General features: G+C 38.2%; 1 protein-coding gene across 2 annotated transcripts in view; it reads left to right on the top strand.

Annotated features, from left to right (window-relative positions):
- The window catches only part of EFHB (EF-hand domain family member B), a 48,628-nt gene that overhangs the window by 21,733 nt on the left and 3,491 nt on the right, over positions 1–23,404 (top strand). The window contains exons 6-11 of one of the 2 annotated variants that reach the window (XM_049628864.1): positions 3,685–3,814; positions 8,280–8,363; positions 8,943–9,010; positions 12,834–12,988; positions 18,481–18,688; positions 21,635–21,847. In XM_049628864.1, coding sequence (XP_049484821.1) covers positions 3,685–3,814; positions 8,280–8,363; positions 8,943–9,010; positions 12,834–12,988; positions 18,481–18,688; positions 21,635–21,847 — 858 coding nt within the window. Of the gene's footprint in view, positions 1–3,684; positions 3,815–8,279; positions 8,364–8,942; positions 9,011–12,833; positions 12,989–18,480; positions 18,689–21,634; positions 21,848–23,404 lie in introns of those variants that run through there. The other variant, XM_049628865.1, reaches the window with a different exon arrangement.

Genomic DNA, 23,404 nt, shown 5'->3' with positions numbered 1-23,404 from the left:
ATAATAACTTATTAATCATAAGGTCATAACCCCTGATAGCTAGGTACACATATACTTATGCATTTTGTATATTAAATTGTAGAAATGTATGTATTATTAAAAGGAAAAAATATCTTAGAAAGGTTACATGGTAGTTTTAGGTTTAAAAAAATACTGTTCTTATTCAAAGGTCAGGATTATTCTAAGTACTTAGATTGGGTGATGGTCAAGTGCACAGTTTTTTGAATCAGATAGCACAGGTTCAAGTGCTAGCTTATCCATTTACTGTCTCTAAATCTTGGATATTTTAATTATCCTACCATCGTCTATTCTAATCTCTTAAATGGAGATGATAATATTGTGAGGATTAGGGGAGTGCCTGCAAAATGCTTAGCATAGTGCCTGGAACATAGAAGGGGCTCAATTACTACTCCTACTCCTACTCCGACTTCTACTCCCACTCCTATTCCCACTCCTACTCCTACTATTATGATGTAATCTTGTCTGATGTAGCATATCACTAGAACTATTCTATAGCACAACTAAAAGGCATTAGATATTTAGAGTGCTGTGAAATACAGCTTAATTGTTGGCATGTTGGTGCTAAGTGGAATCTTGATGAAATTAATAGAAGACAGAATCAGACTGTGACATATGTCCCGAGAAAGCTGATGGATTATATGTGATTGATTCATGAACTCAGTCTTCATGAGCTAGAAGCAAGGCTTGCTCTTTACTGCAGCGCAAGGCCCCTCTCTCCCTTGCTTTCTCTTATTTCTTTACTTTTTCTCCTCTACCACCCTCTCATACCATAGTCCCTCTCTGTGCTCTTCCTCCTAATTCTGTTGGTAGCTGGGCCTGTTTCCTATTCTCATTGCTCCACTGTCTGGAATCTGTCATTCTCTTCTTTCATGGCCAATCTCTGCTGATTCCCTACACTTTAACACATCCAGTCCTGAGATGATTTCTGCCTTCCCACTCTCACGCCACTGCTTCCCTCACTCGGTCGTGGGTACCCCTTCTACTTCCCTGGCTCTCTCCCTCCCTCCTTTTCTTCCCCTCCTCCCTCCAGGCCTCCCTCCTCTTATTCCTCCTTCCCTTTCCCCCTTTTTGTGAAAATACTTTATTCATTTTTTGAAAAAGCTGAGCATGTATTGCACAATAAAATCCAGCACTTTTAATTGTCATCAAACATATATACATATATGTATGTACAACATAATACAGACAACTTGTAACTAGATACCTTATATATATTTAGCAATTAGAGGAAAATGAGCATAGATTTTTTTTTTATATTTAGAAGAGCTCTAATGGACTATAAAATGACTGACATTACTTTCATTTGATGATTTAAAAATTTTTTTAATTTAATTTTTTTGAGGGGGGTGAGGTGGAGAGAGTGGGAGAAAGAGAGAGAGAGAGAGAGAGAGAGAGAGAGAGAGAGAAAGAGAGAGAGAATCTTAAGCAGGTTCCATACCCAGTGTGGAGCCCGAGGTGGAGCTTGATCTCAGGACCATGAGATCGTGACCTGAGTCGAAATTGAGAGTCGGACGCTTAACCAACTGAGCTACCTGGGTGCCCCCATGTGCTGTTTTTTATGGAAGTTTCATTGGCCTCTTGAAAAGGTGTAAAATCCAGGGTGCCTGGGTAACTCAGGATGGTTCGTGAGATTGAGCCCCATGTCGGGCTCTGTGCTGATAGCACAGAGCCTACTTGGGATTCTCTCTCTTCCTCTCTCTCTACCCCTTCCCTGATGCCAGATACACATACACTCTCTCTCTCAAAATAAATAAACATTAAAAAATAAAAAATATATAATAATTGTAGAGAATTTAAAAATCTCAAAAAATGGGGGGCACCTGGCTGGCTCAGTTGGTAGAACATGTGACACTTGATCTTGGGGTTTTAAGTTTGAGCCCCACACTGGGTATAGAGATTACTAAAAAAAAAATTGAATCTTTGGGGTGCCTGGCTGGCTTGATTGGAAAAACATGTGAATCTTGATCTCAGGGTCATGAGTTTGCACCCAACACTGGGGGTTACATATTGCATAAATAAATATTAAAACAAATACATACATACATACATACCTAAATATCTCAAAAAAATTGGAAGAGAAAGTAAATGTAACCTTGAAATCCCATTAGCCAGAGATAACTACAGTTTATATCTTGAACATCTTTTTAACCTGCATGCACTAAGCCATCTATCTTTAGTTAAACGGCGTAATATTCTCCATGCTTTTGGGGAACTTTAATGTATATACATTAAACATTTTTTATTTAAAATAATATGTCAAAAAAAAAAATGGAGTGCCTGGGTGGCTCAGTCAGTTAAGCATCTGACTTGATTTCGGCTCAGGTCATAATCTTATGGTTTATGAGTTTGAGCCCTGAGTCACGGAGCCCCTTAGGATTCTCTGTCTCCCTCTCTCTCTCCCCTTCCCCCATTTGCACACATGCACTCTCTCTCTCTTTCTCTCTCAAAAATAAATAAATAAATATTTAAAAAATAATATGTGAAGGGCACCATTCAATAACAATAAATATATAACATCTTTCAAATACACTTAATTTTAGTCATTACGGAAATAATACATATTTCTTTTATAAAATACAAAGAAAATCTCCCACAATTCCCAGTCTTTCACAGATGATACTTTCATAGATGCTTTTTTTTGTGCATTCACATACAAGTATATATGTGTGTTTTGTTTCCCCACTATATATGCTTTTTTCTACTTGCTTCCCCCCCCATTTAATGTAACGCTGTAGTTGTTTTTCCATATCAGTATCTATATTGTATTTTTCAGTATCACAAAATATATTGCTTATATATCTTTGTGAATGTGATGTTTTTAGGATATATTCCTAGATTTATGAACATTTGAAATATTAACTCTGAAAGCGAAAACATACACCAAAATAGGTGCCCCAGTTTGCCCGCACACCCATAGTGTATTAGAGTTTCCACTTCCCATCCTCCTTAACAGTGAGCATTGCCAATCTTCTTTATTTTTACCTGAGAGACAAATTATGATTTCACATTATTGTTTTTATTTACATTGTTTGGATTACTGGTGGGGCTGAATCTCTATCCTTTTTTTAACCTTTTAGCTGATCTCTAGTTTTATCTAGAAAGACTAACACCTTATCTAGAAGACTTTTATCTAGAAGACTAACACCACATTATGACATGAAAAAAGTACAGTATTAGATCTTAATTATAAAAAGCTCCCTGTTGGGTTCTCAGGCTTCAGTTTCTAATATGAGATAAGTGAATACAATGAAATGGGAGGGTTGCAATGTTCTGATGGTGTCATCAAATCAGCAAGTACAAAACACCAGGCTCTCAAATCTTAGCACAGTGGAAAGGGAATGTTGGGATCCCAAAGCACGGCAGTACCTCCCCTGATCTTCAAGATTTCTGCAACGTTAATGGGGCCTGGATTTTTCATCATTCATATGTCTTTCTCCTACATCATTTCTGTACTTACTTTCCAGATATGAAGACAAGGGACTCTTGTTCCACCAGTCTCCCAGCTCACGTGGGAGGATGCTTGTCCTCTGTTGCCAAATCTGTGCAATCCTGGCACTGTTACAATTCCATTTGGTTCCCACTCTCATTTTCATTGTCAGTGAGAGCATAATGTGCTTCTTGCAAGATAAGGTTATTTGTGTTGCTTCCTCTTTTTTATCATAGGAGAAGCAAAGAACCGAAAGTATAACCCATCAAGTTTCCATAGGTTTAACTTGTATGGGGTCCCAACACCACATTTTAATGATGGACGAGCCATGGCAAAAACTTTATATTGGCTCCATGAACTACAAATGTAAGTTTAATTATATTGTATCCTGAAACACGTGTTAAATATCATGGAACATGTACTTAAAGAATAGTATGTTGATTAAATTTATTTTTTGAAGAGGTGCAATGCATTGATATTGTTCAAACATAAAATTAATAGAAAAAGATATGCAGTGATATGTCTTCCAAACTTCCCAGTTCTCCCAGAGATAACCATGATACTGTATGTGTGTGTGTATGTGTATCATTCTATGGTTATTTCATGCCTTTGCAAGCAAATCTGAAGACGTATTTTTAATCTATAGAATCAACCCTATTCATGTTTCTTAAAGATGTGGGCTTTCATATCTCTATAAGATGGTCATATCATATATAACTGAATTGTTATTTATCATTCAGTTTTGTTTCATAGTTATTTGGGCACCTGAGTATCTGACTTAATTCTTGCAAACTGTGACCTTTTTATGCCTGAATTCTAGATAGGACTACTTGCCTAGAAAATTAAAATAAAGTTCCTTAATTTTTCATTTTCTGTGTTATGTTTTATATATAGGTTAACACTTAAGCATTGGGAGATTACTGATAATAATTCATATTTCCTCCTATGCTTAAAAAACCATAAGATTGGAAATACTGATATAGTGGCTTGAATGGTGGCCCCTCAAAAAGACATTGTTCATATTCTAATTCCTAGAACCTATGAGTGTTACCTTATGTGAGAAAAGGGTCTTTGGAAGTGTAATTAAGTTAAGGATCTTGAGATGAAGAGGTCATTTTTGGATTATCTGGGTGGTTCCTAAATCCAATGACAAGTGTCCTTATAAGGGAAGGCAGAGGGAGATTTGAGACAGAAGAGGACAAGACACATAGAGAAGAGGTGATGTGAAGATGGGGGAGATTGGAGTGATGTGGCCTCAAGCCAAGAAAGGCCAAAGAATGATATTTGCCTCCAGATGTTGGAAGAGGCAATGAATAGATTGTCCCCTAGAGCCTTTGGAGAGAATGTAGCTTTGCTGACACCTTGGTTTCTAACTTTTGGCCTCCTGGAATTGTGGGAGAATGTTTTGTCATTTAAGGCCACCAGTTTATGGGAATTTGTTACAGCAACCACAGGAACCCAGTACATCGTGCCTGTACTTCTGCACACCAGTTGTGGAAGTAGATTTGTTTTGCCCTCTGCCCTCTTTAAAGGAGACACTGGCCATCCAAGTCTCCATGGGCCTCAGTGTGCATACAAAGTTTGCATGCCCACAGATACTCAACCTGCCTGGCTCATTCGTCTGTGTGGCCCCTGTGATAGCAGCTCCCTATGTTAGAGGCAAGGTGCTAAGTACTTTACATATTATTAATTTAATTTTTCCAACAACTCTTTGAGGTAGGTGTGTTATAATTTTTATCCTTTCAATTTCGCAGATGAAGAATCTGTGGTACAAAGAAATTAAATCGTGTACCCAATATCATGCAGCTAAGAAGTACTAGGGGTAGAAATGAAATCCAGGCAGCGTGGCTCCAGAGGCTGCCTCTAACCCCCACACCAGGTTTATAGGCACTGGACTCTGTGATCACAGGCCTGAAATACTGATTTCCATTCCTCGTCTACTTTTTTATTATGAGTTTCTGATACTTGAATTATTCAAAGCAATAATGGTAAAACATAAACCCAAAACAAATTCTTGTAATATTATATACTAAACCCATATGAAATAGTTTTCTTTAGAGTACAGAAGAACCCATATAGCAAACATTTGTTAACATGTTAATATTAAAGTAGTTAAACCATTATTTAAGGATTATTAAGGATTATAGATATATGAATTAAATATAGAAATTAATGCCTAAAGGGAGATAACAAAATGTGGTTTATCCATTTTTGAAAGCTTAGAAATGTAAAGCTGTTATCAATTTATAAAAGATCTAAAATAAACACAACAGCAATGTGGTCCTTAAGAATGTCCTAGAGCAGAGCCTTTAGGTTATTAACAAGGACATATTTATCAATGATTTGGTGGGATAGTCCTAGAAATATACACTGAATACAACCAAAATGAATGCAGTGTTATGTGTCAATTATATCTAAATTAAAAAAACAAACAAACAAACACTGAATTTGTAAAAGCAGGTAACATGCAGGGATCGTTTTCCTCCAACTTGTCTCTACCCCCAAGGAGACATCATTGATGGAACAATGCTTTATTTGATCATATTTCTTGTATTTTAAAACTTAATTATTGCAAAAGCAATAGAGAGATTCTTCATTGCTTTGGTTTGCTGGATTTTTAAAAGTTTATTTTAATATATAAATCAGAGAGAGAGGGGGTGAGAGTAGGGGAAGGGCAGAGAGAGGGAGAGAGAATCCCAAGCAAGCTCCACACTGTTAGTGCAGAGGCTGATGCGGGGACTTGAACTCACAAACCATGAGATCATGACCTGAGCCAAAGTAGGACAGTTAACCAACTGAGGCACCCAGGTGCCCCTGGTTTGCTGGATTTTAAAAAGAACTCACCTCTTCATTCTACAGTGTGATGTCTATTATAATTTTGGAGTTAAGCATGTTTACAATTTAAGGTATCTCAGTTTTATATTTTAATGTAAATTTGGTTTACGCTCAACTTTTAAGGGATGTATTTCCTCTGTAAAGCTACCTCTATATATATTCTGTTTACGATCTTTGGTTTGAAGAATCAGAATTTTCAGATGATGGGTGTGTGTGTGTGTGTGTGTGTGTGTGTGTGTATGTGTGTGAAAATTCACACGGAGGCCTTTATTCTGAGTTGTTTAGTGAATGCTGTGAGGTTGTGCAATGATGCTGAAGTTAAGGATATTCCGAAAGATATGGCTGCTAACAGATACTTCATAGTTCTCCCAGAAACATAATCTAGGCACTTTTAGGGTGAAAGGAGTAAGCTCTGTGATTTATAATCCTTACCCACTTCATCCCTACATGTTCCTAATTATGCCCTTTGGAGGTGGTTTTTAGAATGTCAGCCTTATTTGTTCAAATTATGGCCCTTAAACTGCCATTGATTTATTCTGACTTTACCCATATTGTTCTTTTTTCCCCCTTTTTGAACCAAGGGGAAGTTAATGGAGATATAAGAGATGAATTACTTTATATTTCATCTATTGTTTCTCCACAGAGTGTCACTCTTCTCCAGAAATTTATATGGCTCGGTGTTTCTATAGTACAGGAAACAGTTTTAAAAGCAAATGGAGTTTAAGAATTTAATGTTTATTGTTTTTAGTCTTAGCAAAACAATAATTTATTAATTTTAATGTTATTAAATAGTAGTGTTATACTTCACGGTTCTCAAAAGAAACCTTGTTAATTTAATCACAGTAATAGAAGTAATGAAATTATATTACAGAAAATTGGCAAAATAAAATCACCCATAATCCTGTCACCAAAATTCAACCATTATTATCTTTTTAATGTATTTCTTTCTAGTGTAGCTTCCTGTGTAAATGTTGACATAGCTTTAATCACCATGCAATCCTATTTTATACCCTGCTTTCTCACTTAACATAAAATAATTTTATATTGCTGTATATTCTTAATAGCCAACATCTAAAATGCATGCAGAGCGTATTCTTGTTATTGTGACATAATTTAATCACCCTCCATGACTAAACATTTATCTCCTTTTTTTTCATTTGTAGTCAATGAGCTACAAATACATATATATACATATATATATGTATACATATATATATATATATGTATATGTATATATATATATACATACATATATATACGTATACATATATACATATACATATATATACGTATACATATATACATACATATATATATTATATATATATATATATATATATATATAAAACTTTCCCACATTTTAAGTTGTTATGTGGATTATCTTCTTATGATTGGCTCCCAGATACAGATAAAAGGGAATGACCGTTTTTATGCTTTTTGGGTCATATTACCAAATTATTTCCAAAAAGATTACAGTAATTTGCATTTACCAAGTGTTTTACTGCAAGTTGTACCAATGTTAGGTATTCTGTCTGTCTGTCTCTATATTTGCTTATGTACTATGTTAAAAGTGCCACTTTGTTATTCTTTTATTATACATTTGTTCCTGGAGAGTATCATAATTTCTCCATATATTTGCTTACTAGATGTGAGTTATCTATTTATATTCTTTGGTTATTTATTTGTTGCTTAAACTTAGAAATTTTAGGAGTTGCATTTGTGATAATGATATTAACACCTTGGTTGTGTTTACTGAAAAAAATGTTAAATCTGCTTGTCTTATTCTTTACACAAAATTTTATATTCTACTATAAACTTTTCTTTATAATAGAATATAAATGATAGAAGAATGAACATATACAGATTTTTTTAGCATACAGCTTTTTTTTGAAACTGGATGTATGTTTTGATGACTCAAATGATACTATGGTATTCCTCACCATATGTGTATTTGGCAACCAAGAATACTTAGGTTGACAATTTTCTAATTTTATAGGAAAAGAGGAGCTAAGGTTGTATCTAAGAGAGTTGATGATTTCAAAGAAAAGTTTCAACATCAACTTGGAAGAGTTTTAGATCCGTAAGTTAATAATTAACTTTGAATTGATAGTGTCTTTGGATGGAATTTAAACAGTGCTCTTGTGGTAAATGTTGGTTTGTTTTCTGTTAGGTGCTATCCGTTAATTTAAAAAGTCATCTTTCGTATTAATCAGGGAACTCTACTCCGTAGAGCCTGGGGTTCAAGGAAAGTGCTGAGTCCTCTGAAATGAAGAGGGCATTCGGAGAAAAGGGAGGGAGAATTTTGTGTAAAGCTTTATTTCTGGGATATTAGAAATTTAATTTATCATGTGACATTTTCTCTCTCTCTTCCCTGTGTCTGTCTGTCTGCCTGTTTGTCTCTATTTCCGTATTCTGCTTTGAGTCTGTTCTTAATTTTCTTCTTAACTCTGGGCTTCTGAAGGCCAGGGAAAGCATATATAGCCATTGCTAATGCAAGCGGGAGGTTGGACAGAAGATCTTTTGGAGAACTTCTGTTTGATCTTCATCGTTTGGTTATAGGAGAAATATAGGCTATTAAAAACATATGGCAAGTGTATTCTAAATTCCAGAGATGCCATGTGCTGAGTGTTTTAACTAAAGGATTTGTTTTCTTTGATAGCATTGCAGAAACAATGAATGTTCCCCCAGACCACACGTTTGGATCTTGTCTCCGTGCCGAGGAGTATGGTAAATACACAAACTTTCCCCTTAAAAAACAAACAGCAACATCCCCACAAAGTTATGCTGTTAAATTCACTATCTCCTTCCCTCAAAGCTTCTAATTTTAAAGGCTTAAAACATTACATTAACATTAATGAGAACAATTTGTAGCACAGGAGAGAAAAAAATGTTCATATTACGTTTGAAATATGTACAGTTTAAAGCCTTTGTGAATGAATACCGTAAGTGTAGTCAAGGCTCAGAACTTTATTTAGAAAATAAATATGGCCTGTATTAAATACGCGAAAGTTGAGCGAAGCAGCTTTTTGGTGAATTCAAACGTTGGACGAGGCTCTTGTCACTCAGAATGTGGTGTGCAGACTGGCAATGTTGGTGTCCCCTGAGAGTTTCTAAGCCATACAGAGTCCCAGGCTCCACCCCAGACCTACTGAATCTGAAACTGCATTTTGAAATATTCCCAGATGAATTGTAGGCACATTCAAGTTTGAGAAACCACTCTACTCTACAATCACATAATTAAGAACCACTCTCTTCCGACCAGCCAATCAATCGATTAATCCATAAAGTGGCAGAAGAAACTTGCCAGGATTTTGTCTTTCTTTCTGAGCCATCTGTACGGTAGATATCCAAAGGGAAGACTAGGCTAAAGCTTGTCAGGATTAGGCCGTGTATCAGTGGTTTTCAAAGAGTCTGCAGTCTACCTGCATTAAAATCACCCAGGGAATTTATGAAATATGCAGGTTCCTGGAACCTGTGCCCAGACGTGCTGATCCAGCAGGCTCTTATGTACGCTTAAACTCAAGTTGAAGAACGGCTGTTGAAAAGGCTTTAGCTAAAGCCCACTCACTGACAAATAAGATGTATATTTATTGAGCTTATGCAATAGTGTTTTCGACCAACATTAATCACATTAATTAGGAGATTGTATTTTGGGTCTGTTTTTTAGATGAATTGTTGCATGTTTAATGTATGCCTAACTGTCTTAGAGGCTCTTCTTACCTGTAAGAGTGGTTAAGAGATGATTTAGGAAATGCATCAATGAGCCTGAAAAGTAAATAGGTAATCATGGTAAATTCTGCTTACTCGAGGGTAGGCTTCATGCTGGTGGGTGCTTCATCTTGCTATCTGTTGGATCCCCGGGGTCTAGCATACAGTACATTTTTCACAAATATTTATAGCATGAATTGGTGAATCCAACACATAGTTTATCATTTTGACAGCTTGACAGCACTGACAAATTTCCTAATAGTTGATCGAAGTTATCCTTACAAATTGAATAAGATAGTCTTACAAAATGAAAAGGAAGAACACTGACATTAATAATTTTAAAAAGATGTAAGTATCAGTACCAGCATTGGTGCTGCATAGTTGAACTGTGAAAGGGGACTGATAAGTCCTCTCTGGACTTTTTCTGGAGTTTATGGGTGGACACAGATTAACTGTAGGTTCTCACCTTTTGTGACCATTGTTGGGGTCAACGAATAGCATTTATTCTGCAGTAAGCTCCTGCTTCTAGGGACTTACTGATTTCTTTACTGGGCCTGAATTTCTCCTTTACACTTACTTATGGAAATAAAGGTAGCTGTGCAAAGAATGTCTCATCCTTAAGGCCTGGAGTTACTGGATATGTTAAGATGCCTCCTGGGGCGCCTGGGTGGCTCGGTCGGTTAAGCGTCCGACTTCGGCTCAGGTCATGATCTCACGGTCCGTGAGTTCGAGCCCTGCGTCAGGCTCTGTGCTGACTGCTCAGAGCCTGGAGCCTGTTTCAGATTCTGTGTCTCCCTCTCTCTCTCTCTGCCCCTCCCCTGTTCATGCTCTGTCTCTCTCTGTCTCAAAAATAAATAAACGTTAAAAAAAAACAATTAAAAAAAAAAAAAAAAAAAGATGCTTCCAGGAAGCGTGTAAGGGTTGTGCCCAGCTCTGAGTATGCACCAGAACCAAGACCAGTGGACAGTGCGGCATCATGGGAATTGGTTGCAGGCAGAGTACAATTAAAGAGCTTGCTTGGCTTTTCTGACGGCCGTGGAATGGTAGCCAGGTCACGGTCTCTCGGGGCCGGAACTTTACTCCTGATTTCAGCTCTTTAGAGATGACTCTTGAGTAATTGCAAGTGATTTGACATGAGCTTCATAAAATATTCTTTCAGGGCCAGGCCAGGAGAAGATATCAGCATATATATCACTCACCAGGGGTTATACCTAGTGAAGAGTATAGTGGCAAAACCAGGTGGAGTTGAAAAAAACCATCATTCAAATGTTCCTTTTGGATGTTAATGGAGAGGGAAGGCCTCTGAAGGTAAAAACTCAATCAAGAGCCATCTTATGGAGGAAAGAGGACCTCTGTTTTACAGAAGAGCCACCCACAGGGTTTATATCAGGGGGAAGGAATGTGGAGGAACAGAAGAAACCATGCTTATCTGTCAAAAATCACTTTCACTGTCATGATTTCCTCTCACGAAGCCACTTATGCTTTGCCCACTTCAGGGTGGTCCGATGATAGCTGATTCCACTTCAGATGACTTTGTTCTGAGGCACTTGCCAAGTTCCTGGAACCAGCCTTAGTTGCAGGCTTCTCACCCATATCTACCCGTAAAAACATGACTTTTATCAGAATACGTGGGATTAGCGCCTGATTTTATAGTAAGTAAGAATCTCAGAGGTGCAATGAGTACCTATTAAAAGAGACCCTTGACAGAGCCTAATATAGGGACTTACACAGAGCAGGTATAAATACTAGTTGCTGCGAACTGCACCAATGTAGTGATTTAAATGATTCCATCTAGGCTATGACAGTCAACTGCCAACACGACCCTGTCCCCAAGAAAGCAGGAAGGGAGGGCATTGGCATGAATTGAGGCAAAAGGTTCCTTCTGGTGACATCCACCAAGCCATCGCATCTGAAGCAATGGGGTCAACTGTACTCTGATCTCTGTCACCATTAACATCCAAGGAATCCATTTTCTGACAAGGAATGGGGCTTAGAGGCAGAGTGTATGTTTGTACTTTCTTTGTGTCATAATCTGGGGAAGTTCCTTTAAGTCACGAAGGATAAGTGGAAGCAAGGTCTAGGTCTAGGGCGCATGTAGTAGGTAGACTGGAGACTTTATTACTTCCAGATAACTGAGGGGATTGTGGGTCAGGACTCAATTAATGGAACTGTGATGAGGGCTGGTCTCCTGTGTAGGTGGTTGTACTGGGGAAGCGGGGCTGAGAAATGGAAACTTGATATGCAGAATGAAGGCAGACTGGAAATTCATATTAGAAGGGAGTAGGTAATTTGAGTTCCATTTTTACAAGGGATCCCAGAGGTTTATTAACTTCAAGGCATATAGAGTGGTCCCTTATGGACTCTGCCCCACTTTCAGAAGTATGAAGTTTTATCAGTTATTTTATGTTCTTTTTTATATACAAGGATTTTTTAAAGTTTATTTATTTATTTTTTAATTTACACCCAAGTTAGTTAGCATATAGTGCAATAATGATTTCTGGAATAGATTCCCGCGATTCATCCCCTATACTTAACACCCAGTGCTCATCCTAACAAGTGTCTTCCTTAATGCCCCTTACCCATTTAGCCCATCCGCCCACCCACAACCACTCCAGCAACCCTCAGTTTGTTCTCTGTATTTAAGAGTCTCTTATGTTTTGTCCCCCTCATATACAAGGTTTTTGTTTTTGTTTTTAACACACTGCATAATAGAATCAGAGTTAGGCATGAGGTTTTTTCATTCAAAGAAGTTGCTAGATCATTCTCTCTTTTAGGATGGGAATAATATTGACAGACTTTATCTGAATTCAGATGAAAGACTTTTTCTCTCCCTCTTTAATAGGAGCTGGTGATCTCATCCATAACAGACTTCCGGGTGAATATCTTCGAGGCAAGGATAGACAGAGAGCCCTGACTGCAGCAGTGCGACATCACTTGAAGAAAGTTAACTACCAGAACTTTGACACTTTGCTGGCAGCCTTCAGGCACTATGACAAGGTCAGTAGTTGAACAGAACTTTTGGGACTATGCATGCGCTTACAGATTCTGGCAGGTTGGTGTAGATCAGGGGTCAGCAGATTAAGGCCCATGGGTCAAATCCAGTCCACCACCTGTTTTCATAAATAGTTTTATAGGCCAATTTATTTTGAATATTTTCTATGGCTGCTTTTGCACTATAGATGCCGAATAGGGCCTCAGAGACTGAATAGCTTGCAAAACCTAAAATAATTGCTTTTTGGCTCTTGGCGGTAAAAGTTTACTGACCCCTGGAGTAGATCAGTGGTTACCAAAGTGTGGTTCTTTTATCACTGTCAGGGTCACTTGGGAACCTGTTAGAAATGCGCAATCTAAGGCCCACCCCAGACCTACCGTATTGGGGAACACGGGGTTGGGGCCTAGCGACAGTGTTTTAACAAGCCCTGCAGGTTGATACACATTCAATTTGATTAACAAGCCCTGCAGCCCTGATACACATTCAATTTGAGAACCGCTGAGGCAGATTTAACTGTACTGTGCTGGGAGCAAGGGGAGGGGGTGGCACCCTAGGTCCCCAGGGAAGACTTCCTGGGTCTAGGTCATTTATACCTAAAGCTGAGTATGTACACGTAGTGCTGTCAAGGTCCAAGTCAGACGTAGAACGTCTCTCCCCTGGGGGAGCGGTTGTGGTTTCAGTTTTGAGAGTGTAAAATCATTCAGTTTTCAAGCTACTCTAAATTGTAGCCTTTGAAAAAGTCAGATAAAGCTAGGGCTGCGTAATAACCTCACACCATTTTAGGCCATCACAGGATTGTTTTTACCGAGCTGCATTGCCTTTGGCTTATACGAAGGTGCACTATTGTGCAAATCTCTTGTGAAATATGGCACAATTTTATTAGTATGCCGGTGAGGCTGTTATTTATTTTTGTCACACGCATCCTCTTTATATAGAGAAACCCATTCTTTCTAAAGGAAATAATTGTGTTTTATTTAAGTATCTGGTTTGTTTTTACCTCATGAGAAGCATGAATTTTGTACTGATTGTGAATACCTTTTTGAGTTGGCCTCCAGGAAGCTCAGAGCCAATTCAACAACACACATCTAGTTTTGTGAACATGATCCTACAGCATACATTTTGTGTACTCTTTTTATTCCAGTTTCTTCTTATTTTAGTCCATCTTTATTTTCTCTTTGCTCTGATTTCCTCACTTTTTGGGCTCTGTTTCATTGTACTCATTTTTCTAGGCAGCCTCAAACTATTTTAGAATGAGTCCAATATAAACAAATAAAAGCTCCTAAATAAACCTGTAATGATGCAGCGCATCATAATTTTGATTTGAGAAGAAAAAACCCTGAGCAGAATGATTTTAGTTTATCTCAAAGAGAAAAGATAATGTTTATATCTCCCTTCCAATGTTGAGCACAGTTTTGGAAAAGTTACACTTCACATTTTTTATCTTAAAAAAAATCTTGATTACTCATTGGCTTATTCAGTTTAATCCATTCATTTTCTTTGTTTTTTTTTAGATTAGGGGTCTGTGTGCCTGTGTTGTACTGATGAATAAAAAGTGGGTTAACTGTCTCATTTATATTTGTACCAATTATGCAGGGACAAACACCAATCAGTCACCCACTGCATTTCTTGCAAAGTTGTGTTTAAAGAAAATGTAAGCATTCAACTGTTTCTCTGGTTTCTAACAGAGACAAATTCTATTTACAGGTAATTTAAAAATGAATCTTCAGACTTAAAATATGTAAGCTAAAATAAGTACATTTTAAACTTGACTCAAATACAAGTATCTTACAAAGATTATAGTGGGGTAAATTTATTTATTTATTATTAAAAAAAATATATTTTTTAACATTTATTTATTTTTGAGACAGAGAGAGAGCATGAACAGGGGAGGGTCAGAGAGAGAGGGAGACACAGAATCTGAAACAGGCTCTAGGCTCTGAGCTGTCAGCACCGAGCCCGATGCGGGGCTTGAACTCACAGACTGCGAGATCATGACCCGAGCTGAAGTCGGACGCTTAACCGACTGAGCCACCCAGGCGCCCCGTGTGTGGTAAATTTAGATAGCACTGATACAAATAAGAGAATCTACCACAATACATGGTGCTCTGCTTTTTAAAAATTCTTCATTTAAAATGTAATTATAGGCAAGACGATCATCTTAATAGCTGTTGATTATCTTAGTGAACCACCAGGCACATTCTTTATGATAAAATTAAATTAAGCAGAGAGGAAATTACTGAGAATTATTTAATTTTGATATACCTTTTAAATAGTTAACTTTTAATATGTACAATGTAGTGCTCAGTGTCCTCGAGGAGCTTTTTTTCTGAGAGGGTAATAAGATGTGGGTCTTCCTGGTACAGCTGTAGGATAATTTTTGATTATTTGAATCTTATATGATTGGATGCCCAGATTTAGTTTAATGAAAAACACAAAACGAAACAGAATAAACAAGCCATGATTTCCTGAATGAATCTTCTTAGCTTAGAGGATTAATTCTTTATTTTATTGAACTCTCATTGTACATCAGACATTGTTCCAGATTATGTGTAGACTTTTGACTTCAGAAATTTAAAATCTAGAAGGGAAATAAAAAGACTCATCATGGTCATAGCAGAGTCCCAAATTTTCAAAATAGGTCTATATCATTCCAAATCCCTTTATTCTAAGTATTACCCAGGAAGTAGCTGAGATGACATTATTCCTTTTAAGGCCAGCAGTATTCAGTGATGAGACCCATTGGACATGAGCCAGAAGCTGGTGAGGAAGATAGACAATTTTTGAGAAGGTTATTCCAAAGCTCAGTCCTACCAGATGGCTATGGATGGTTGGGTGTAGGAAAGGTTCACTGAATACCTTGACCAATAGCTCATTGTTGAGTAACTTTTGCTATAAGACACACCATTGTCAGGCTGAAAATGGTCCAGAAAGCAAAACACAAGACTCAGATTAGTTTCATGGGCCATCGTCTTGTGCCTGGAGCTGGCTGATTAAACTGGAATAGCAACTCCATAGCTTGAAAATGTGTCAACAGTGTGATGCACCACTAACAGCTCTGAGAGGGGACACAGGTTCCATGTAGACAGATTGGCCAACTTTTGGCAGGAGTCACAGTAAGGCATGTGGTGTGGTAGCCTCTGCCTCAGAGACGTGGAGTGGTTTTCTTTGTAATGATTGGTGTGTCGCCGTGTCTGGTACAACAATGGATCCAGGCAGCAATGGTGGCACTGTGGATGATTTACGCTCAGTCAGAAGCTTGATTTCAGTCTGAGAATGGGCAGAGAAGGGACCCTTATCATAGGCATCTATATGACTTACTCACATGGTTCAGTCAGGAGCTATGATTTGTTACCATAGTTTTCAGACTCAAAAAGAAGTATTTTTAATCTTCCAGTCTGTAGTTTTCCAAATGGCAAACCAAATAAGCAGGCCATTGGCAATAGTCCAAGAGTCAGTAAAAATATAACAGGTTCATCAAGGGGAATATTGGCCAGAGGAATGAGAGTAGCCTTGAGTTCTGCCCACTGAGTAGATTGACTGTCCATTTTTGATCCTCCATAGCTCTCATTGAGGTTAAAAACCACAGCATGTTAGTAAACCAGACCCAGAGACTCTAAGTGTCAAAATCATTAGTCACAGAGACTTGTAACTCAAAGGGGTCATTAGGGTTGTGTGACCCCAAAGGTACTAGCATCCTCTACTTGTGGCTCATTCATAATACAAACATGTAAAGCATCAGTACCAGTTATACATTCAGTAGTGGAATAATATATTCTGCTACAGAAATAATATATTGCTAGTTTTCCTTCTCCACTTTGAGCAAACCCTGCCCACACCCCACTAGCTGAATTCAGACATCTCCTCCCCATAGAGACTGAGTAGGATGATCAATTTGGCACTCATATCCGAAGAGGCCATAAAAGTACGTGACTTCACCCCTCTGAAGTTAGGCAGTTTACTTGAACAGATGAATGTGGCATTTGATCTCCCTTGGGGACAGGGAGACCTTGGTCCCACATCTAGTCATCTTTCTCCTTAGAGTAGTTGAGGTTGGGGCATGGAGGAGGGAGGAATCAAGGGTGCAGAGGGAGAGAGTGACTCACTACCTGGTGAATAAGAAACATTCACTTTGAGTTTTGAGTGGTATGTAGCTCAATGAAACCACCAAAGTTTTCATTCCATGCAAATCCCTATATTGGGCATTGAAGTCATCACTGTTGGCACCATCTGTTTCAGTTTTGATTTAACAGCCATATCCTACATAGCTTTTCAGCTAGGGCTATGGGGTTCACATTTTTGTTTGACTTGGGCTTGCAGCAGAGATTTTTATAAAGTAGTCTACATTAGTCCAGGGAATTTGCAGCCCCCCTGTCGAGATAATATGTTTTAAATTCTCATTCTCTTTCAACACAGGCATCAGGGATGTTTTCCAGGACTAGGGATCTGACTGCAGGAATTTATCTAGAGTTTATTGGTCAGTTCCTCATTCTCCAGGGATCACCTTCATCAGCACTGTAAACCCAGTCCTGAGCGTAAGAGCTGAATACTAGTCAATGAGTCATTTATCACCTCTTGGGAGTTTGTCTCAGGGAAATTTCTCTGAGAGGGCCAAAGCTCCCTTATAGCAGCTAGGACGCACTGCAAAAATACTCAGACCTTTTACTCTCCTCTCCAAATGGACTTAAGGGTTGATAGACTCCAGGAGGAGTCTCCAGAGTGGTAAGACGTCTCAGCTCTTGCCCTTCCTCCTTACCAAGCATTACGTGTTCTGCCCCTTTGGTTCCCAAGGGAAACCAGCTGGTTCCTGCCCATAGCCTTCATAAATTTCCCTCCTTCCACACACAGTGTAGGCACTCCTTTAGCTGTTGTCTGGAAGAAGGTGGAAATTCTCCTGCTTCCCCTACCAGGATGAATCTTAGTGCTAATTGTTACAATGGGCCAGATTGGTAGCATGTCCCTCTTGCCCATAGGAATGTTAACAACAAGCAGGCAACTGTCTGCTGTACCTCCGTGCACTTGGCCTACAATTACTTCCCCAATTTCCCCTCATTACCAGAGAGTGGAGTGGAGGGCCATTTAGTGCTGTCTGAGCACCAGAGGTGTTAAAAACTTTGAAAGTATGGGAAATGGTAGAAAGCTGTCAAAAGCACAAGATGTTGGTTAAATGAAATGTCAAGCACAAATCATGGTTACACCTGCCCTACCACAACGTGATTTAAAGAAAAAAAGTATTTGGAAAAAAAATTATTAAAATAGAATGAACAAAGATTCTGAGCCACACCCTGTTCCAACCAGGGTTGGAATTACTGTGCGCATGTTAGGATGACACAATGAAGACTTACCTTAATAACTGCCTGCTCTTTTGTAAAATAATAAGATAAATTCATTGAATTTATGTGATAGATCTGTTTTTTTTCTTAAATGAAATAATAGATGTTGCATACTCTGCTCTTAAAGATGATGCTTGCTTCATCTTTTTCTGATTTGTGTCTAACAGAATGGAGACGGGGCGATAGATAAAGCTGAGCTTCGGGAGGCTTGTGATCAGGTCAGCTTGCACTTAGATGAGACGCTCCTGGACCAGCTATTTGACTACTGTGATGTGGATAAAGATGGACTGATTAACTACCTAGAGTTTGCAAATTTTCTTAACTGGAAAGATAAAATGCCTCTGAAAGAGTATGAAGAGAGGGTCATTATTAAAGGTATTTAATTTTTGAAGATTTGCTAACTTCGTCAATGGACTTTTATATTTTTACTTTTCTAGAAGCTTGACTCTTGTCAACTTTAATATATAATATTAAATATGCACATATATACATATTATTTGCTTGTTTATCCATAGAATACCTGTGGAAGGACAGGAAAGAGTTTGATGACATTTAAGGGGAACCAGGTAGCTAAGGGACACGGTGGCAGCAAGACTCACATTTTAATCTAGGTGTTTGTATCTCTTGAATTTGGAACTATGTACTCCTCATTCAGAAGAAAAAAATTAAAAGCAAAACAGTTTACACAGAGACCTAAAACACTAAAGACAGTTCCTCAGAAAACTGTTTGAAAACCATTGTCTTAATTAGCTCCCCTCCCCCAGGAAAAGTCAACAGTAAAATAGAATTTGAGGTAAGAACACTTCTTCTTTTACATTTTCTTACATTGACTTCCTACATCACTAACCATATATTGATAGACATATATACTATGTATATGGACATGTGTGTATATTTTAAATATAGCTAAAATCACAGTGAATGTACCATTTTTATTTGACTTTTTAAACTTTAGCTTTCAAATTTCTATGGAATTAAGAAATAGTTTTATGGTAAACTTTTCTGTAAATTTCATTTTCAGTTCCCTCATGCTGATATATTATGAATTACTAAGCCATTTCCTTACTCTTTGAAATTTAGGTTGTTTCCAGATATTTTGAAAGTAATATTGGTAACACTCAAAAAGCTTTGTTTCTAATTATATCTCATTTCTTATGAATGTTATTATTGTCCCAGAAGAACTCTGTATTTTCATTTTGCTTTTCTAAATGATTGTACCAATCTGTGATTGTATCAGCAAAATCTTTGAGGTTTGACCCTAACTTTGCTACCACTGAGTATTATTTCAAACATTCTTATAATTTAGTTGTTATGATACTTTGTTTGCTTTAATGTTCAAATCTTGATTATTAAGGAAGATTAACTTTTTTAAAAGACTTTACTTTTTTATCTCCTCTTGGAATATTTTTCTCTAAAAAGTGAAGTTATTACTGTTTTCACTTTTATTTCTGGGTCATGCCTTCCTGCAAGGTCAAAACCAAATTTGGGGCTTTATTGATGATGTGTGACCCCTTATGGGTTTCTGAGATGGCCTTTCTATTCTAACCACAAGGAAAGCAGGAAGTTCTTCTCTGCCTAATAAAGATTTTATGGAAAACATTTCTACCCTCGTGCTCTCAGAAATACAAAGGGGTGATAGATTTATTTTCTTCTTGGCACAACTCATGGAGTAGTGGCCGAGGGCTGAAGCCGGTTTGAAACCAGATTTTCAAATTGTTCTTGGTTTTTGGGTTCTGACTTCATCAGCCATTTTCAATGGAGTCCTTGAAATTTTTCACCTTCTCAGAATTTTCTAAGATAGTGGCCAGTGGTTTAGTCAGAAAGGGCTCAGGAATGTTTCGCCAGGAATTTTTTTTTTTTTTAATTTTTTGGAGAGAGAGAGTGTGAGCACAGGTGAGTAGGGGTTGTCGGGGAGAGGGACACAGGAAGAGGGAGAGAGAATCTTAAGCAGGTTCCATGCTTAGTGCAGAGCCTGACGTGGGGCTCGATCCCACAACCCTGGGATCACCATTTGAGCTGAAATCAAGTTTCAACTGAATTTCAACTGATTGAGCCACCCAGGTACCCCTGACAGGAATTTTCTTATATCAAATTCTATATTACTGTTGACTTCTAGAGGAAAAGAGGTAAGTGTTCTAAGGTAGTGGCTTTCTTTCTTTCTTCCTTTCTTTGTTTTTCTTTTCTTTTTCTTTCTTTTCTTTTCTTTTCCTTTCTTTTCTTTCCTTCATTTCTTTCTTTCAAGTTACTGTTTTTATTATTTTTTTACTTTTGAAATTAAAAAAAAAAATTCCAGTTAGTTAATAAGGCAGTAGCTTTCAAACAGTTTTCTGAGAAACTGTTTCTCATACTTTGTCCAGATTTCTGCCTTTTGAGGGGTGCAGGGACCGCATTAGAGGTTTTGGAACACAAGGTCTGAAAGTGTTCATGGCAACAATTGGCAGGAGCTGAATAGGGCTGCAGACTTTAGATAGGCATGTCTTTTCTGGTTTGCCATGGTTCTCACCAATCTGATACTGGGGTTCCATTTGCCTTTGCAACCCTTGCTTGGGCTTTCCCAGAACCCTGAGAGTTCTCCTAGAAATTGAAAGACCACAGCGCCCTCTAGTGCTGGCTGTGTAGCTACCAGGTCTGTGAAAAAGCTGTGTCAGGAATTCAGTCCTAAATTTCGGAATGACTCAGTAAAGTAAATCTTCAAAAAGACAGAGTCTTAGAATTGGAGTTTTACCTCAGGGTTTTCTTTTATATACCGATTCAAGGAGGTATATAACCTAACCCTATATTATTTATATAATCGGTTCTTGAGCTCACGCTGTGTTCTCACTGCCAGTCCAAATGTTGCAATATATGGGGTTCCCTGCCACCATCAGGTATGTGTGGAATTTACAACCCCGATATGTCTTCTCCCTCCCTCCTTGGGGGAGAACTCTGGAAACAACTCTGGTAATCCTGTAGTTCAAGTTAAATATGAAAATAAATTCTATTTTTTTTTTTTTTTTAAAGGAGAAGTAGGTTCCATGGTTTCATTTGGTCTCTCAGATTTAAAAGCTTTATTTTAGAATAAAGTGAGTGGAGTGGCAAGAAGAAACCTTAGGCCACATTGGGATTCCCATATATGTCATCAGCCTGCCCTTGCTCTCCCACAGTGGGACGCTGGCTTCAGTGGAGGGTTTCCATCAGCCCAGTCTCTGTCCCCACCAGCAAGGAGGGACTAACCAGGAAAATGGATTTTGCTGTAGAGCAGTAAGCACCAAGTAGTAATTTCTTCCTGTACTTCCCTGCCCCCCCCCCCCAACTCCCCCACCTTTCCCTCTTTGCTTGAAGGTAGAAAACCAGATTGTGCAAACCCTGCGGAGGCTAATATTGAAGAATCTGAACCAACTCTCCTGATAAAGCCAGAAGATACTGTCTTAAAAGAACCAGGGAGCTCGGAAAAGACTCTCCGGACACTTCTGAGGCCAAGTGATAAAGTTTCTAATCACTATAAGACAACTTCTTCTGAGATCAATGCAGTTGTAGGAGCTGTTCCTTCTCTTTGTGAGTATGTCACGTTATTTGCTGAGTTCTAAAAGGATCAGCAAACATAGAAGTGTTCTTTGTCCTTGTATTATCCCCAGTCTCTTATCTTCATTAGGCTGTTTCTCAAAGCCTAGGACCTTTCATTCAGTTCTGTATTTGAAGCAACCAGGGGGGTCTCAGTAAATGTAGGGAGAACTGAACTATTGTTAATGATGACCCAAGTAATATGATTCTCTCAACGCTAATGAAATTGATCTATGATGAGCAGAATATTGAATATTACGCAGACTTCACCAACTGTTAGGAGACTTATAAACCATGTGATTCTTAGCTACAAACAGATTTGCCTTCAAATATTTGAAGAGCTGTCACAAAACTCTTCTCTGTATCTTCATTCTCCTTCTGCTAGTTTGCTAGGGCTGCCATAACAAGTACCGCAAACTGGATGGCTCAAACAACAGATATTTATCATCTTATGGTTCTGGAGGCTGAAAGTCTGAGGCCAGGGTATTGATGGGAGTTGGTTCCTTTCAGAGCTGTGAGGGAGAATCTGTTCCAGGCTCCTCTCCTAGATTTTGACAATTTTTGGTGTTCCTTGGCTTCTGCTGTATTACCCTGATATCTGCCTTCACCCTCACATGGTGTTCTCCTGTGTGAGATGCCCCCTTTTGTAAGGACCCCACTCACATTGGATGCGTGGCCTACTCTACTCCAATATGACCTCATCTTAATTAATCACAAATACAATGACTATTTTTTTAATGATTTATTTAATTTATTTTCTTTTTTTTTAATGTTTATTTTTGAGAGAGAGAGAGAAAGACAGAGCATGAGCAGGGGAGGGGCAGAGAGAGAGAGGGAGACAGAATCGGAAACAGGCTCCAGGCTCCAGGTCAGCATAGAGCATGACGTGGGGCTCAAACCCACAAACCGTGAGATCATGACCTGAGCTGAAGTTGGATGCTTAACCAACTGAGCCACCCAGGCACCCCGCGATTACTCTGTTTTTAAATGAGGTCACATTCTGAGGTACTGGTGGTCAGGATTTTAACATATAAATCTGGGGAGAATATAGTTCAACTCATAACACCTCATTATCTTAATATTGAGCATGATGATTCTTGGTTAGTTAGAAAGATTATTTTATGTTGGTCAAGATCACTTCCTGAGACTAAGGACATGACTAAGGATTTGCATGTTTTTCTTAACTGGATTTTTTAGATATGCCATATATTCTGGTGTAATGAGCTTCTACTCCCATTAGAATAGTACTGTCCAATAAAAATATAATTGGAGTTACATGTATTTAAAAAATTTTAGTAGCCACATTAAGAAAAAGAAACAGGGAGGGGCGCCTGGGTAGCTCAGTCGTTGAGTATACAACTTTGGCTCAGGTCATGATATCACAGTTTGTGAGTTTAAGCCCCAGGTTGGGCTCACTGCTCTCAGTGCAGAGCCCGCTTTGGATCCTCTGTCCTCTCTCTCTCTGCCCCTTCCTGCTTGCACTCTCTCTCTCTCACAAAAAAACAGAAGGAAAAAGAAACAGGTGAAATCAATTTTAATAGTATATACACT

This window comes from Panthera uncia, chromosome C2 (assembly GCF_023721935.1).
Source record: "Panthera uncia isolate 11264 chromosome C2, Puncia_PCG_1.0, whole genome shotgun sequence".
NCBI lineage: Eukaryota > Metazoa > Chordata > Mammalia > Carnivora > Felidae > Panthera > Panthera uncia.
Note: the sequence above shows the minus strand (reverse complement) of the source record. Positions and strands in the feature narration are given on the sequence as shown.